Here is a 14,877-nt window from a genome sequence, read left to right on the forward strand (position 1 = left end):
CAGTCTGCTCAGTCTGCCCAGTCTGCTCAGTCTGCCCAGTCTGCTCAGTCTGCTCAGTCTGCTCAGTCTGCTCAAGTCTGCTCAAGTCTGCCAGAACCTTTGAAACTGATTGGGGCGGGAGCCGTCTTGTTCCGGTTAAGCCTCGACATACCGCCCGCGCTTAGGCTGATATGATACTCGTGCCAGTGTGGGTATGCGAACGATCTGCTCCGCCTCTGTGCAGAAGTCGTTAATTGCAGAAGTCGTTAATTGTAGAAGTCGTTAAACAGTTGAAGGATGCATAGAACAAGATGTCACGTTCATGGGAGTCCATGTGTCCAGTCTGGAGTATATATGAGGTACCAGCTCCTCCAGGATGAAGAACAGACGTGGTTCAGATCTTCCATCTTTCTCAAAGCAAAGCAAAGCAGATCCGTCAAGTCCATCGATCAAATCATCCCCCACTAGACTTTTTCTTTTGTCAACAGCCTGCCTACCTGACCCCTTCCCGTCATTGGGTTCTGGAGAGAATACAACCAAGAGTCAGAAACACCAACATACCTGTACCGACACCTCCCTCAACCCCATCACGGCCTAAACCAACGACGGGCTCCCTTGTGTCTGAGTCTCTCCTCATAGCGAACTCCTTGGCCATCTTTCCCATCAGGGGCCCTTCCCGTTCTCAGACCCCTGCCGCACCGCATTCGCATCTGGGCCACTAAGGTCACCCACATTGAGCTTGACGGCCTACTAGTAGCCCAAGCTGAACCTGACCATACAAAAGTCCCCACCCCATCCCATCTCAGACAATGGCACTTTCCGTCGAGGCCATTGTGTCGATTGTGTTCGGCGTCTTTATGGCCGTCCTGGCCATCATAGCGCTGTGGCAAGTGGCATACTATGCCGCACGGACCTGTCGAAGTGAGTACTACTCTACTTCAAATCAAGCCTGCCTCTGTCATGCAGATGACATTATTGTTGCGTCTTCTCAAGCAGTGCCTGTTGTGTGTCGGTTTCTGACGCGTGAGTGCGCCATCTAGCCCACGATTCCCGAGCCAACAGCTTTGAGCTCGAAGCTTGAAAAACAAAAGACATGATTGTCCACCACCCTCGTAACAAGGTTTGAGGAATGGACTGGAATTCTGTTGGCGGTGTTAGGGCGTTTTGGTATAGGAGGACTGCTTTTGAATGTGGAGGGTCAGTACCAAACGGATCCGTGCTGTCTGATTAGAGTTTTGGGTCAAAGTTTGGTTCGCACTTGTGCAGTGACGGGTTGGGACGACACCTGTAGGAAATTCACCTTATCACATTCTTCAATAGCTAAACAAATGTGACAGATCGCATCGACTTCAGGCGAACAGCTGCCGGAGTAGTAGTGACCAGATACTGGCAGACACGCGGTGAAATTAATGCTTTCATTTCTCTTTCTCAGATCAGACCACTAATTAGAATAAACAATACCTATTAGCAACTGCCCTGACACTGTAATCCGAGTCCGTATGGAAACATTTCTGGTTGCCATGGTCTCACACAAACTCCCAATACCAATACCAGAGATCTGAATTCGAAAGAACCTGCAAATTATGCACTTAGACAGACTCCATTCATTCGCGGCGTCTCTTTAACGCCGATTCTGCCGCGAGCACTGGAACTCAAGAGTAAATCTCCGCCCACCTCTTAGACACCATACTCTTTGTCAGCGACAAAGCTTCCTCTGCTGCGGGTGCTCCTGCTTCGACGGCCTTTGAAGAATCCACGACGAGTGGATGTTGTGGTATCCCGACGTGCTGAACCGGCCAAACAGAACAGGATGGTTGAGAGCAAAAAGCAGGCGAATGCTGCCCATTCGAACCCAAAAGCGTATCGACCGAGGCGTGCGGATTGGCCGTTCCTGTGGAAGTTGTTCTGACCCTTGACATATGCGGCGCTGTGTAATTTCAATTAGCATCAACGGCTTTGCAAATGAACCAGCAACTGAATACTCACGTCATCAAAGATACCTGGATGGCCTGGAAACCCATAGCGAGGGTTGTCAGAAGACCGCTCAGGTAGCTGCCGAGTCTGGTGCACAAGGCGAGAAGTCCGGTAAACAGCGCGCAGACGCCGAAAAAGAGGGCAATCAGCATGAATGCAAACATGAACCTAGTCATGTAGAAATAGTAGGCGTGGTGTTTGACAAAGTCCGCTGGTACGTTCACTGTAGTGTCGAAAGTGCGATGCGACGAAGGATCCAGCGGGAATGCTGGGTGCACATCCGAATAGCTCTCATTACCACACACGGTACGGCCATTCTGCACCCCACACACGTTCCAGTATGACCAACGGGAGACTGGAGGTGCCCCGGGTATTGCTGAAGTGTTCGCCTGCAGGATGTAGAATTTGTTTACTGGAGAGTCTTGGATTGCGCCGGCAAGAAGGATAAAGAACATTAACAGTAAGCCGCCCGCGAGGAGTATTAGGGAGATGAGGCTGAAAATGCCGCCTGCGATCGCCGTTAGAGAAGTTCGGCCGCGGTTTCAGTGGTGTCTACTTACGAGCTGCCATGGTGCGCAGATTTGACGAAAGCTCGTCGCAGGTTACTGTAGAAAACAAGTGGACGCGATGGAGGTAGATTATCGAATTATTGACGAGTCCGGGGCTCGAGGCGAGAGCGCTGGTGAAAGTGAAGCAAGGTATTAACGTGATAACGATGGGGTGTGAGTGTGTGGAAGAAGGAGGAAGATCGGTAGGCAAGTGTTTTGTACGCAGCTGAGCAAGGATTGGGAGGCAGTGATGTAGTTGTTACCAACTACCGTGCTAGTCCCAGGTGTCTTTGCTGCTATGACATTGGGCGGTGCATTGCCAGTGGGGGGACCCGGAGCTGCAGCTGGAGCTGTGCGCAAATGTCTTGGATGAGGTCACGCCTGCAACCATCCACAGGCACCCACAATTGCCCGCACTGGCACTGACCGACGCCTAAGCAGCCTAGAGGCGCCCGTCAATTATTGGCCCCTAATCTGCAAGTGGACTTGACTGTGGCAGCAACCAAGCCTGACACCTGTAGCCCTCGCAACTTGAACCCTCACAGCCCCATGCAGTGTTTACTTTCTACAGCCTTGCCGTCGGATCTAACTCACGGCGTGTACCGAGGACAAGGGAACGATGGTACCACATGGTTTGAACAGAGCATGTTAAAGTACTAGTACAAATCTACCCTCTGCACAGGATACTCTGCCAGTGATAGTACCACGGTAGAAACCTTGCCATTCGTGGTGAGCGGCGACGGTGAAGGAAGAAAAACATAGCAAATCTGGTTGTTGGGGGAGCTCCCGCTGACAGCAAAGCCACCACGTCATCCGCGCCGAGTTGGTGCCCATCTGCTGAACTTAGTCCGCCTTCAGCAAGAAAATCAGCTTTCTAACTGTATGTGGTTAAATGCCGGAATTAATGGCAAATAGCCGCAAACTCTGTCTGGCGTGAAAGAGACGAGCAGTCAGGTGATAAGCCCATCGTCACCTGACTCTGATGTTCATTGCTGCCACCCGCGCTGCTTGAGGCTGACCTCAATCCAATAGCCTCGTCATTGACAGTCAATCAGCCTCATCCTTCTTGTTCATCCTTCCCCGCTCAGGCTATTGCAATGTCCACTTGGGTGTATCCTCCCGTACCCCCAGACGAACTCCGAAAAGCTGAGGAAGAGTCCTTGGTAAGGCTGAACCACCCTGACTGATACCTTCAGCCTTGCCTTTGCTCCGTGTGACTGATTCATTGCGCAGAAGCTCGAGCTTCAATGGCTTCTGCAATCATTGCAGCACTCTCTTCAGGCCCTCAAGGAGGGTTTGGAAGAGTGTGACGCCCTGCTGGCACCAAAAGAGCCAGGCTCTACCTTGGTGTTGTCCTCCCTGAGATCTGAAAACGTGAAGGGCTTCGTGACAAGAGTCGGCACTAGTCTTGTCAAGGGGGTGAGCTGCAATGGCATAACCATCTCGAGCATGCAAGCCCTGATATATTCCCTAGGACATCCATTTACGTTTGACGACACTGCCTCCCAATACCCCTAGAGGCACTACAACGTCTACTCCATCCACTCGTCATTTATTTCACTCTTCATCATCCTCGTCCGACATCCCACTACCACAACTATCCACTGTCAAAGCATTGATCAACGACTCCATGGACGTCATTGATGTTTCTCGATGGACCGGTCAATCGACTGACTCGTCCTTCATCTCCGGCCAACTGAAGCTGCTCCACGATAATCTTCGGGAGGCCAAGACCTGCCTGAAAGGATCTGTCACGGGCACTGATTTGGAGTCAATCCCAGGAGCGCAGTGGTGGTTGCATAGTCCGGATGAGAACATCTTCCAACCCCCGTTGGGTGAATATCTTAGTCTGCATTTTACTATCCAGGATGCCAATCTTGTTCTTACTGTCAGAACCTTGGCTCCTGCATCACCCGGCGGCACTCCAAGTACGCCCCTAGAGTCTGGCTTCTCGCTCTCTGGATTCAATTTACGATCAAAGTTGTTGGGCCTTGGTCCTAGACCTCCGCACCACGATGAAATGGGAGAAGTGTTTGAGTGGCGTGGCAAGCAAGACGTCATCGTACGCGAAAAGGTCCGCGTTGAGACAAGTGACCCGAGTCTATTGAGTGTTGCGGCAAAGTTGAGTGCTCTTGAGCATGAAGTTGCGCGATGTCGACTGAACCTGAGAGTCATCTTGACGGGGAGCGTTGAAGAGGATTGAGTTATGAGTTGCAGCCAGCTGGAGATCTGCACCTTAGGCTCGAAGGAATATGCGTTGAACCCACATTTTTGCAGTCACTGAATGAGATGGCTTCCATGCGCACCAAATGGGGACTCGGTAGTCTACCATCTACCAGACTTGTGGCTCAAGAAGAAAACCTCACAGTTTGATTCGGTGAGATGATCCGCGATGAGCTTCTCCATGCCTGCATTGACCGAAAGGTGATGTGCGTTGATCTGGCCTTCGTAGTGGTGTTCAGATCCAGAAAAAGCTTTTGAAACTGTGTCAGAGGAGAAACAATGAGCCCGAGGCAATGCCACCGCGATGCTTGCAGTTTGGAACCAACAGACAAAGGTACCACAATTGAACCAGGAAACCCAACTGAGACAATGCGGTCTTTCCGATACTTCTTTGTCTCGTCAATGGCACCAAAAGAGGCTCGCTCCTACGTCGAGAGGTCCTATTTTATCGTCGATGTAGCCTGGGAAGGGTGATACTGAGCACCAAATGTGCCATATTATTCTTTTCTTTCACGGCACGTCACATCTCCATGCATACAGACAATCACAGACCGAAAGGACTGGCAGGCGCTGAGCCTCTCCACAATCCAAGCCTTTGCAGGCAGACTTTCAACGAGAAGCGTCGGATCACCATCGGCGGGTCCGACAGGTCTTTTGACGAGGACTTGACTAGCTGCTGTAGCAGTTCACTCGACAATTCCGCGGAGACCAGCTTGACCAGGGCCAGCGTCACAGTCACACGATCATCCTCTCGACAGAGTGATCAGCCTTTCTCGAACGGTTCGATTGAGGGCTTACACGCAGAACGCAAAAGTCTAGCTTTCACAACGACGAGCGATGATGTCGCCGAATATCTTTGGAACGCATCGAGCCAGGCGGTTACATCGGCCACAGATAGTAAGACGGTCTCCCAGCCACAACGTCCGAACCATTATTATCCTCCCAGCAGCTGGAAGCATTCATTCAACGTGGAAAGTGCCCGTGTGGCGCCTCAAGCGCATGGGACTGAGGAGATAAGGGGTCGTTCTGCCGCACCTGGCGAGAAGCCCCAGACTGGCTGTGCATCCAGATCTAATCCAAGAAGCAGCAACAACGCCAGCAATGCATATTGCGATCCAGCTGCGGTGGGTTCGACCGTCAGCGTGAACAATGTGTCCCAGCCGAGTTTGACTCGACAATCACCGATGAGGGAGCCTGCGTCTTCTCCAATTATGTCTGCGTCAAGCCCTGTTCCTTCAGCTGTCCACCAATCTGACGCATTCGCGGCACAGCGATCGTCGGCTCCAAGCTGTATCTCCCAAGAAACTGTCTTGCCAGAGCCCGGAATTGCATATGCACATACATACTACTTCACAACGTGCCCTCACACTTCACCTCCCTTACCTCGACCACTGAATGTCCAGCCGGAATTGGTACCGTACCATGACAACCTACTCGCCTATCCACCATACCACCTCCGAGCATATCAGAAGCCAGACGCGTCTCACACGGAAGATGTCTACGTTATCGAGGGCCCCTGCAGCCTTTGCGACCTGCATGCACGCCGGGAAGCCGAATCCTTGGTTCTGGAGAAATATGCTGAAGATGTACAGCGACTTTCTGAACAATTGGCACGGTTGCAAATGGACATAGAGTCCACATCTTCTTTTGTTATACACCCAGAACCTAGAATGATGGAAACGGCGCCTCTAGGATCATCATCCAGTCTATCTCCCACCACACCAGATGCCGATCTTTCAACCGGTCAGATTTTTGCCATTGTCGAACTCGAAGACCAGCTGGACTCGATCATAGACAGGCGTGACCGTGGGGTGAAATCCATTTGGCGAGGGTATTCTAGACGCTGGGGTCCAGGGACACTAGGGATCCACCACGATCCCAGCGAGTCAGGAGATCGACGACGAGGACGAGGACGGAACAAGAAGAAGTATATAGGCAGCTCTACTAATGGGAGCGTTACCACCAAGGACAATTACTCTAGATCTGCGAGCTCACACGCTTCCACCTACACCATCAGCTTTCATGAACTGGAGATGTCAACGGTGACTCTTCCAGCAGCAGCAGGAGTGACCGCCGTCTCGAGTGAAGCTGTGTCTACGACAGTTTCGGATTGTCAGCGGCAAGAGCAGAGTCCGTTCTTAAGACGGGCCAGCATCAGCTCCAGCAACGGACATCGAGACCGATATTCAGATGGCACAAGACAAATCGATGTCTCTTCGTCAGTGGACGGGATCAAGAGCGATGGTAGGATGGTCGTGGATTGGATCCGGCCTGTCCGAGCAGATATAAAATGCCAGGATCGAAGTCGGAGTCGGAGTAGAGTCGAAGTTGTAGTCTGAGTACAGGCTCAGATTTGTGGTACAGTAGTACCATCATCACCCAAGACGACTCCTGTAGTGTCAAGTCTTGTGTCGATTAACATCTTCGAGCTTGCATTTATATCCTATAGAGCAAGAGACCAGACCAGCGAAACAGATCAGCAAATCTTGAAGTTCTTCACCCTTAAGTTAGGTACCGTTCGTTTCGCATGATTGAGTGATGTGACTACCTATATCCTACCCCAGTCCTCCCTGTATTCTAGTACTGTCCTGTGGCATGGGCCTGCAGGTTCCGGCCTCTTCGACACCCTCTCAACGGAACGTATGCACATTCGACCGTTCGTACGAACTTACAATCTCCCAATATGGCTCTGCCTGGTCTGTCACATCTCATAATTTGGCCCTTCCCAGCTCGATGCTCGCCCATGCACCCTGATCCAAAGGCTTGAACCGCTCCTCCTCGAGATTGAGATAGTATCGGTTTCCGCCATTGCCAGTGCTGCTACTCTTGCCAGCCCAATCGATATTTTTGACCACCATTTTCGCATGCTTAAACGTATCCCCGACGTCAATGAGGCCATCTGTGCGAACCATGACGAGGCGCGGGATAGCGTAGCGCGGGAGACCTTTTGCCCGGAGGGCCTTGTAGAGAGACGCCATGAACTTTGCTTCTTTGTCTCCATCTCCAGACGTCACTGCGACAAGACCCTTTTCTTCTGCATCCACCTGCTGTTCCGTCTTTGCATCTGCACTCGAAACCTGTGCCGTCTTTTCGCCAGTACTGGTACCACTAGTATCCAGCACAACCAGCGCAGTGCCCACCTGGCCATCATAGCGGTCCAATCTCCTCCCCACGACAACAACGTCCCTGACACCAGGCAATTCGGAGATCAAGGCCCTGACCTCACCGGCGGAGACGTTCTCGCCCATCCACCTATACGTGTCGCCGATACGGTCGACGAACTTGACCCAGCCATCTGGTTCCTGAACCAGAAGATCACCACTGCGCTGCCACAAATCGCCAGGTGCAAAGACATTCCTCAAAAGTTTCTGTTCGGTCGCGTCCCTATTGGCATGGTAATCGGTATATGTGTCCAAGTTGTGAATACGGGCAATGGCCTCGCCGGGCTCGCCTCGGTCAGCTACCTGACAGAAACCCGTTTTGGGATCTCGCAGCGGCATCTCGGATTCGTAGTCGAATTTGACGATGAACTGATCCTTTTCGAGAAACTTTTTCCTCAACACGCCCAGGTACCCGACCTTGCCGGCGCCGGGACGGCCGCGACGGTGGATGTTGTCGAATTTGACTAGGCCCTCAGTCGAGCGGTAGAACTCACGCACCTCGTCGACCCGGAACCGCTCCTGGAAGGCGACCCACACGTCCTTCTGGAGGCCGTTTCCCGCGGCCACTAGCACCATGTGGTCGCGGTCGTAGCGTGTAGCTGGCGTCGCTAGCAAGAACCGACATAGTTCGCCAACATACAGGATCCGCGTCGCCCGGCTCTCGTGCACTTCTCGCCAGTAGTTGCGTGCCGAGAACCGGCGGCCGACGCAAAAACATCCGTTGTTGGCTACGCTGTAGCATAGGCCCGTGAAGAAGGTCGTTCCGTGGAAAATCGGCATGCACGAGTATATTCGTAGGTTGGCCAGGTATTTCTGCGGGTCCGTGTCGTCAATTGATGTGCGAAGTGATACACCGCAGATCAATGCGTTCTTCACCCGGCAGGCTTTGGGCTTGCCCGTCGTCCCGGAGGTGTAGATCAGTGCCGCGACCGAGGATAGAGATTTCGGTGGTATAGGGGGTAACACCGGTGGTTGAGGACGGGTGTGGTCGGGCAATGGGAAGTCTAGGATGTTGTTGTTGTTGCTATCCTCGTGCAATACTGTTGTTGGTCGAAACGAGCCCAGATTCAAGCTGACTGTCTTGACGACACCTTGATTGTCCAGCAGTTTGGCCGCCGTGGCCGCGTGGACGGCGAGATCCGGCGTTGTCAGAATCAGCTTGGACGACGGCAGACGCACGCAATGCAGCAGCGTCTCGTCTCGTAGCGCGTTGTTGATCAGAGCCGGGGCCGCTCCTAGTCTGGTCAACGCGTACACGGTGAAGACCATCTCGGGCGAGTTGGTCATGAAGACCGCCACAATGTCCCCGTTCTTGACCTGCAGCGTCTCATGCAGCCCCACGGCCAGCTCGTCGACTTGCTGCTTCATGGCCCGATAGTTCCATGATCGTCCCTCGAACCATATCGCCTCGGCTGTCGGGTCCGCCAGCTCGAGCATTCGGTATAGATGTGGTGATTGTGGACCAAGTTTTCCCACGAATTCCGGAAACCGCTTAGCGAATGACTGCTCCAGACGATATTGTGTTATGTCCCGCGACACGCCTAGTTTACGGTCGGCGTAGAAGAGCCCTGCTGCCGCCGCGGCTGCCGTGGCGGCGACGGTGGCCATTTTGTTGGCTTGTAGATTAGTGATCTGTGATAGTGATCACAAATAGTTGGTGAGCGTTGGGCCGGCCCTGAAGGTCGTTTACCAGATCTTCTGACGGTATGGAACGCTTTGCACAGAAACAGGGACTCTGGTGATAGTTCTGGGGGCCTGCTGACGCCGGCGGACAGTGACTTCTTGTCGACAGCTGTGACGATGAGAGAAGGGAGTCGTAGCCACCTGTAAGGAGGACTGCCTTAGTATTTCATCAGACAGCTAGTATATTGTATGAGTATTGGTAGCAATAAGAAATGCCTCGGCGTCTCAAGTAGACACCATATGCCGATGGAACGTGTCCGGTAGATCGTTATGGGACTTGTCGCAAGCCTGGGAACTTCCGGTTCCGTGAGCTTGAACTCAATTGCCACAAAGCCAATTTATAAACCGTCGGATTGCTACCTAGTGTTGTTGAGAGTCGCAACGTAAGCTGTGGGGTGCGAGCGAACAATTATATAAAAGTGTAGCTATACTCCGTGTCTCTGATTCTAACGGTGTTAGGAGTCGAAAGACAATTCTGCTGTTATGATCATTGATCTGTTTTCAATGTGAGCGTGGCTGGACCCTAGGGAAAGTTTGGGCCTCAAGTCGAGGATTGTGTTTGTTCAACCAAGGTTGAGCAGTCCCGGCCCGGGGATTGATCTGGAGAAATAAAGGGGAAAGGCAGTTGGCGGCGGATGCTTTAGCTGATGTCCAGGCCGAGGGGGCCCCATAGAGACGAGAGTCTGGGGATACAGTATCACTGACAGCACGCCCCCGGACAAATCATGCGGAGAACATTGGTGTCGAGATCTTGTTCCTCTTGAAAAGCCTTGAAGGTTAAGTCTATTACTAGTATCACTTCTGTAATGCGCGTTTTATGGCAAACAGCTCCGAGTGCCAGCAAGAAGAACGCCAGGGGACAGCAAGATGGAAGATTGAGGACGCGACAGACAGTTGGGATGTGGGGCTGAGATGGTGTTGAAGAGCAAACTCAACCCAGCGACCACTAGATGGACGAGGATAGGCGGGAGTCTACCTTCAGTTCGTAGTAATGATAAGCCAGAGTATTGTGAAGTCCCCGGTGAGGCATCTGAGCTGGGGAGTGGGATGAACCGTTGCGGACTCAGGCCAAGTCCCAAGCCGGCGTTGGACAACGAGGGTCCACAGGCATAGATACCTAGGTACCACTGTAGTAGTAGGGGCGGTTATGGTTGTCGGCAGTTGTAGCAGGCAGTCAGAGACCTCGCCCAACTATCCAGCTTGGGCTAGGGAGGCCACCCCGTGGAGATTCGAGATCCCAGATGGGCCCGGAACGACAAACCGTGTGGCTGGACGTGGTTGATGCCCAGGGTGCCGTGTATGTGGTTTTCACTCAATCGATTGAACCGAGGCATCAAACATACAGTTCTGACTTCATGCCTGAAAAGTCAATAACCACAACAGTTACGAACGCTCTGGATATTTAGCTAATTTATTTGTTCATTACTGTTTCAACATCATATCAATCACCCAGGGACAGCACTCAGAACCCTCATTTGCTGGCTTGTCTTCTGCATCAGCGTTTCTGCCATCATGGCCGCCCAACAACGCCTCGACGCCATCGCCGGCCACATCAACTCGTCCGCCACCACGACACAGTCTCCTGGTGTCAAGAAGACCCTGGAAAAGAACCCGGACGACATTGTAGGTACAACCGACATTGAACATTTAACACTTCGCTTTTAGCTTTCATCTTCTCTTCTTCGGGGGATTATTCACTAACGATTCCCAGGTCATAACATGTGCGACACGAACACCGCTCACGAAAGCGCGCAAAGGCGGGCTCAAAGACACGCCAGCCGAGGAGCTCATGGTGCACGTTCTACGAGCCATCAAGGACAAGTCCGGCATCGACCCTGCGGCCGTGGAAGACGTATGCGTAGGCAATGTCCTGCTCACAGCCCCTGGCTTCCACGCCCGCAGCGCCGTACTGGCCGCCGGGTTCCCCGAGACCACGGCAGCCAGCGTAGCAAGCCGATTCTGCTCGTCGGGGCTATTATCGATCCAGACGATCGCCAGCGCAATCGCAATCGGGGCCATTGAAGTCGGGATCGCCGTCGGATGCGAAAGCATGTCGACCAACAAGGATTCGCCGCCTCCCATGAGTGAACTCATCACCAAGCATCCCGTGGCCAAGGACAATCTCCAGCCGATGGGCTGGACATCGGAGAACGTGGCGCGGGATTTCCACGTCTCGCGTGAATCCCAGGACAAGTATGCCGCGCTCTCGCATAACCGAGCCGAACACGCCCAGAAGCAAGGCTGGACGGCCGACGAAATCACCCCGGTCACCACGCACTGGGTCGATCCCAAGACCGGGGAGAAGAAAACCGTCACGGTCGACAAGGATGACGGCATCCGGCCCGGCACGACGTTTGAAGGACTCCAGAAAATCCGCTCGGCTTTCCCGCAATGGGGTCCCACCACCACTGGCGGCAATGCTTCTCAGATCACCGATGGCGCCGCCGCCGTCTTGATGATGAAGCGCTCCACGGCAGAGAAGCTGGGCCAGCCCGTCATCGCTAAATATGTCAAGAGCACTGTCGTCGGTCTGGCCCCGCGCATCATGGGCATTGCCCCCTCGCTGGCCATTCCGAAGGTCCTCGACTTGACTGGTTTGTCTAAAGACGATATTGACCTGTGGGAGATCAACGAAGCTTTTGCGTCAATGGTGAGTATGACGGGACAAGTCTTGCTGTTGTTATGTTGTCTTGTCTACCCAATCCCCAGGGGTCTGCATCTCGCTTGTCTTGTAGTTTGATTTGACAATCGTCAACTCGGACCATTTGGAGGTTTTTGGTCGGCCTGCCACTTTGAGATATCGACCTAAATACTGACTTCTGCCACCTTGTGCCCATAGTACGTCTACTGTGTCGAAAAGCTCGGTCTGGACATCAACAAAGTCAATGTCCGCGGAGGCGCCATGTGAGTCCTACTTCTTCCCTCGAGCACCAAGATCCAGCAGACGCCCTGAACCGCCTACTCATGTGCCCCATTCTTCCTTCAAATCCACCCTCTGTCCATCCTCTGTATCCCCTCTCACCGTCAGGTGCTTCGTAACGCACGGAAACTAACATGTTATCTCTTGTTCCGCGCTCCAGCGCAATCGGCCACCCGCTAGGCTGCACAGGCACCCGCCAAGTCGTCACCGTGCTATCCGAGATGCGTCGCCGCAAAGCCAAAGTCGCCGTGACCAGCATGTGTGTAGGCACGGGCATGGGCATGGCTGGCGTTTTTGTTTATGAAGGGTCATGATCCAGTAGTTCAATTCAGACCGACGACAGCAAGATATGATATGATTGCATGAAATTTTGACAAACCATGGCAGAAATATCACCGATTCTTTTGATGGCGTAGCGTATGGTGTTCCGACTCGACATTTCCCGTGATTTTTTATCACGCTGAGATGGGCCACCCGAACACTTGAACTTCCATTCGATTCACATTCTCTTACATATACTCGTCCGCCAGGACCAAATACTCGAGTATAGTAAATATAATCCCCTCCCAACAAAAGACTGAAAAGCCGTAGGTAAATCTTCAACTCATGCTTTTGCTTACGTTCCGTCGATGCATTCCTTCCTTAGCCACCGTCTGCATCATATTTGACACAATTCGAGGCAGCCAATTCCAACTCTTCGGCGAGGATGGTGGAGAAAAGGCCCAGTCGTGGAGCGAGACTTTTTTGTTAATGGGTTAGCCACTTACAGTGACGTACCTCAAGCTGTGGCTTTCTTTGTCTCTGTGCCCACCGTTTCCTTACTGTCCGTCTGTGTCTTCCCGAAGAACTGCGTCCTGTCCACTTCCATCTCGTCGTCCGAAACCCCAATGGTGGCAAAGTACTATTCATTCCCCATGTCAGTATCAGTGTCACTTGTATCAGCTGGAAGCTAGCTTCGCGTCGAGAGTTGCGAGCGTGCAAGTGTGAATGGGGCCCAGGCCCAGGGGACACTCACCGCCATAGCCTTCCTGTTCGCCTCCGGATTCATTGGTTTCCCAGCCTCGCCCAGCGTCGCCAGCAGTTTGAAATAATTTATATAAAATGCCGGCGTGTACGTGTTGAAGAACTTGGCCTCTTGATCGTAAGGGTTGCTGAACGTATGCGGCGACCGCGTCGGGACAGTCACATAGTCGCCGGTTTTGGCATCGATGGTCTGGCCGTTCAAGGCGTGGAATCGTAGTGTGCCTTGGGTGACGAGGAAGGTCTCATCGTGCTGTGAAGAGGAAAGGACGCAGGTCAGGTTTCACATAGACAGTCCATTTGATCATGCTGTACGTGGAGGAAATCCAATTTCACGCCAGGCCCGCCCACGGTTCATGTTACGGAAAGTAATGAAGACATGGTCCACGCTTCCATCTGATCTGATTGAATGCAATGCTGCACTTACCATTTCATGCCAGTGCGGTGGAGGTCTGCTCAGGGACCCGTGCCCATGTCAGCAGGAAATTCCCAGCCAGGTCAACTAGAGTATAGACTGAGATTGTATGGAAGCAACATCGAGATAGCTGGCACTGGGATGGGGACGGGCTGTAACGAGTGACCAGGAGTGTCGGGGCTTTTTTATGTTCCTCCTTACCCCGAAGTATGCGCCGGGACTGTAAACTCTGCACTGCCGATCCGGTTGTCTGGTAACAGTAACATTGGCAAGTCAGCCGCCGTTTTGGATAGCTTGCAGGCCACCGGCTTCAAAGTGATTCAGATCTAGGCAACAAATGTGCGATTAAAATCATGGGTGTACCTGGAGACCGTACTGCCTTCAAGTAGGTGGACTGGTGGGCAGGTAAACGCATAGCCCAGCCACACAGGAGAGCCTAGCTATCATAATGACACCCTGGGCAACAGGCTGCCCATGGGGCCGCAGCCGCCTCCAATTCGAGAGGCCAGCCGGTCAGATACGGACATGAGCTTTCCTGATCAACACCGACAAAGCATTTGAACGACATGAGGACCAAGGCAAGTGCACCATCGCCTAAGGAAGCGCGAACATAAAGAAAGCCGACAACCAAGAGGTCGCCCAACTTGCGGTGGTATAGCATGCCTGACTGCATGGCAGCCACCTCAGTCGGACTAATGATACTGAGACATCTCACTCACCCGTTCTTGACCCATCCTCCATGATACGGATCGTGATGGTCCCCAGTTTGAACGTTTCGCCGGCTGTGGCGGGGACGAAGTTGATAGGGACGTTGGGGGTTTCCATGATTCTCGTGTCCGAGTCTGCCGGCCAAGTCTGTGTAAGGCAGCCTTTCGATTTCCAATGCAGTGTAATACGCCAAACTGTGGTACACGGAGAGTGAAAGGACCGAGCGCCAATCTATTCCTCAGGGAT

General features: G+C 52.8%; 6 protein-coding genes across 6 annotated transcripts; 3 read left to right on the forward strand and 3 right to left on the reverse strand.

Annotated features, from left to right (window-relative positions):
- Positions 1-1,656: 1,656 nt before the first annotated feature.
- Positions 1,657-2,523, reverse strand: HMPREF1120_00735 (uncharacterized protein; the record flags this gene model as incomplete). The annotated part of the gene is made up of 3 exons (XM_009154737.1): positions 1,657-1,906; positions 1,966-2,461; positions 2,514-2,523. The coding sequence occupies 3 exons, from the start codon at positions 2,521-2,523 to the stop codon at positions 1,657-1,659; spliced, it is 756 nt and encodes a 251-aa protein (XP_009152985.1).
- A 1,075-nt stretch (positions 2,524-3,598) lies between these two features.
- Positions 3,599-4,704, forward strand: HMPREF1120_00736 (uncharacterized protein; the record flags this gene model as incomplete). Its single annotated transcript, XM_009154738.1, has 3 exons — positions 3,599-3,664; positions 3,735-3,920; positions 3,976-4,704. The coding sequence occupies 3 exons, from the start codon at positions 3,599-3,601 to the stop codon at positions 4,702-4,704; spliced, it is 981 nt and encodes a 326-aa protein (XP_009152986.1).
- Positions 4,705-5,254: 550 nt separating this feature from the next.
- Positions 5,255-7,063, forward strand: HMPREF1120_00737 (uncharacterized protein; the record flags this gene model as incomplete). Its single annotated transcript, XM_009154739.1, has 1 exon — positions 5,255-7,063. One exon carries the CDS (start codon positions 5,255-5,257, stop codon positions 7,061-7,063), a length of 1,809 nt encoding a protein of 602 aa, XP_009152987.1.
- On the reverse strand, positions 6,934-10,614 carry HMPREF1120_00738 (fatty-acyl-CoA synthase). Its single transcript, XM_009154740.1, has one exon. The coding sequence runs from the start codon at positions 9,491-9,493 to the stop codon at positions 7,433-7,435; it is 2,061 nt and encodes a 686-aa protein (XP_009152988.1). The 5' UTR covers positions 9,494-10,614; the 3' UTR covers positions 6,934-7,432.
- Positions 10,615-11,080: 466 nt separating this feature from the next.
- On the forward strand, positions 11,081-12,802 carry HMPREF1120_00739 (acetyl-CoA acyltransferase; the record flags this gene model as incomplete). Its single annotated transcript, XM_009154741.1, has 4 exons — positions 11,081-11,191; positions 11,280-12,218; positions 12,408-12,472; positions 12,649-12,802. 4 exons carry the CDS (start codon positions 11,081-11,083, stop codon positions 12,800-12,802), a joined length of 1,269 nt encoding a protein of 422 aa, XP_009152989.1.
- Positions 12,803-13,266: 464 nt separating this feature from the next.
- Positions 13,267-14,748, reverse strand: HMPREF1120_00740 (uncharacterized protein; the record flags this gene model as incomplete). The annotated part of the gene is made up of 5 exons (XM_009154742.1): positions 13,267-13,389; positions 13,504-13,761; positions 13,936-13,960; positions 14,125-14,173; positions 14,643-14,748. 5 exons carry the CDS (start codon positions 14,746-14,748, stop codon positions 13,267-13,269), a joined length of 561 nt encoding a protein of 186 aa, XP_009152990.1.
- Positions 14,749-14,877: the final 129 nt, after the last annotated feature.

The sequence above is a fragment of the Exophiala dermatitidis genome (assembly GCF_000230625.1).
Source record: "Exophiala dermatitidis NIH/UT8656 unplaced genomic scaffold supercont1.1, whole genome shotgun sequence".
NCBI lineage: Eukaryota > Fungi > Ascomycota > Eurotiomycetes > Chaetothyriales > Herpotrichiellaceae > Exophiala > Exophiala dermatitidis.

Excerpts from the sequence above, each read along its gene's own strand:
- HMPREF1120_00738 (XM_009154740.1), bottom strand. The coding sequence starts at position 9,493 with ATGGCCACCGTCGCCGCCACGGCAGCCGCGGCGGCAGCAGGGCTCTTC.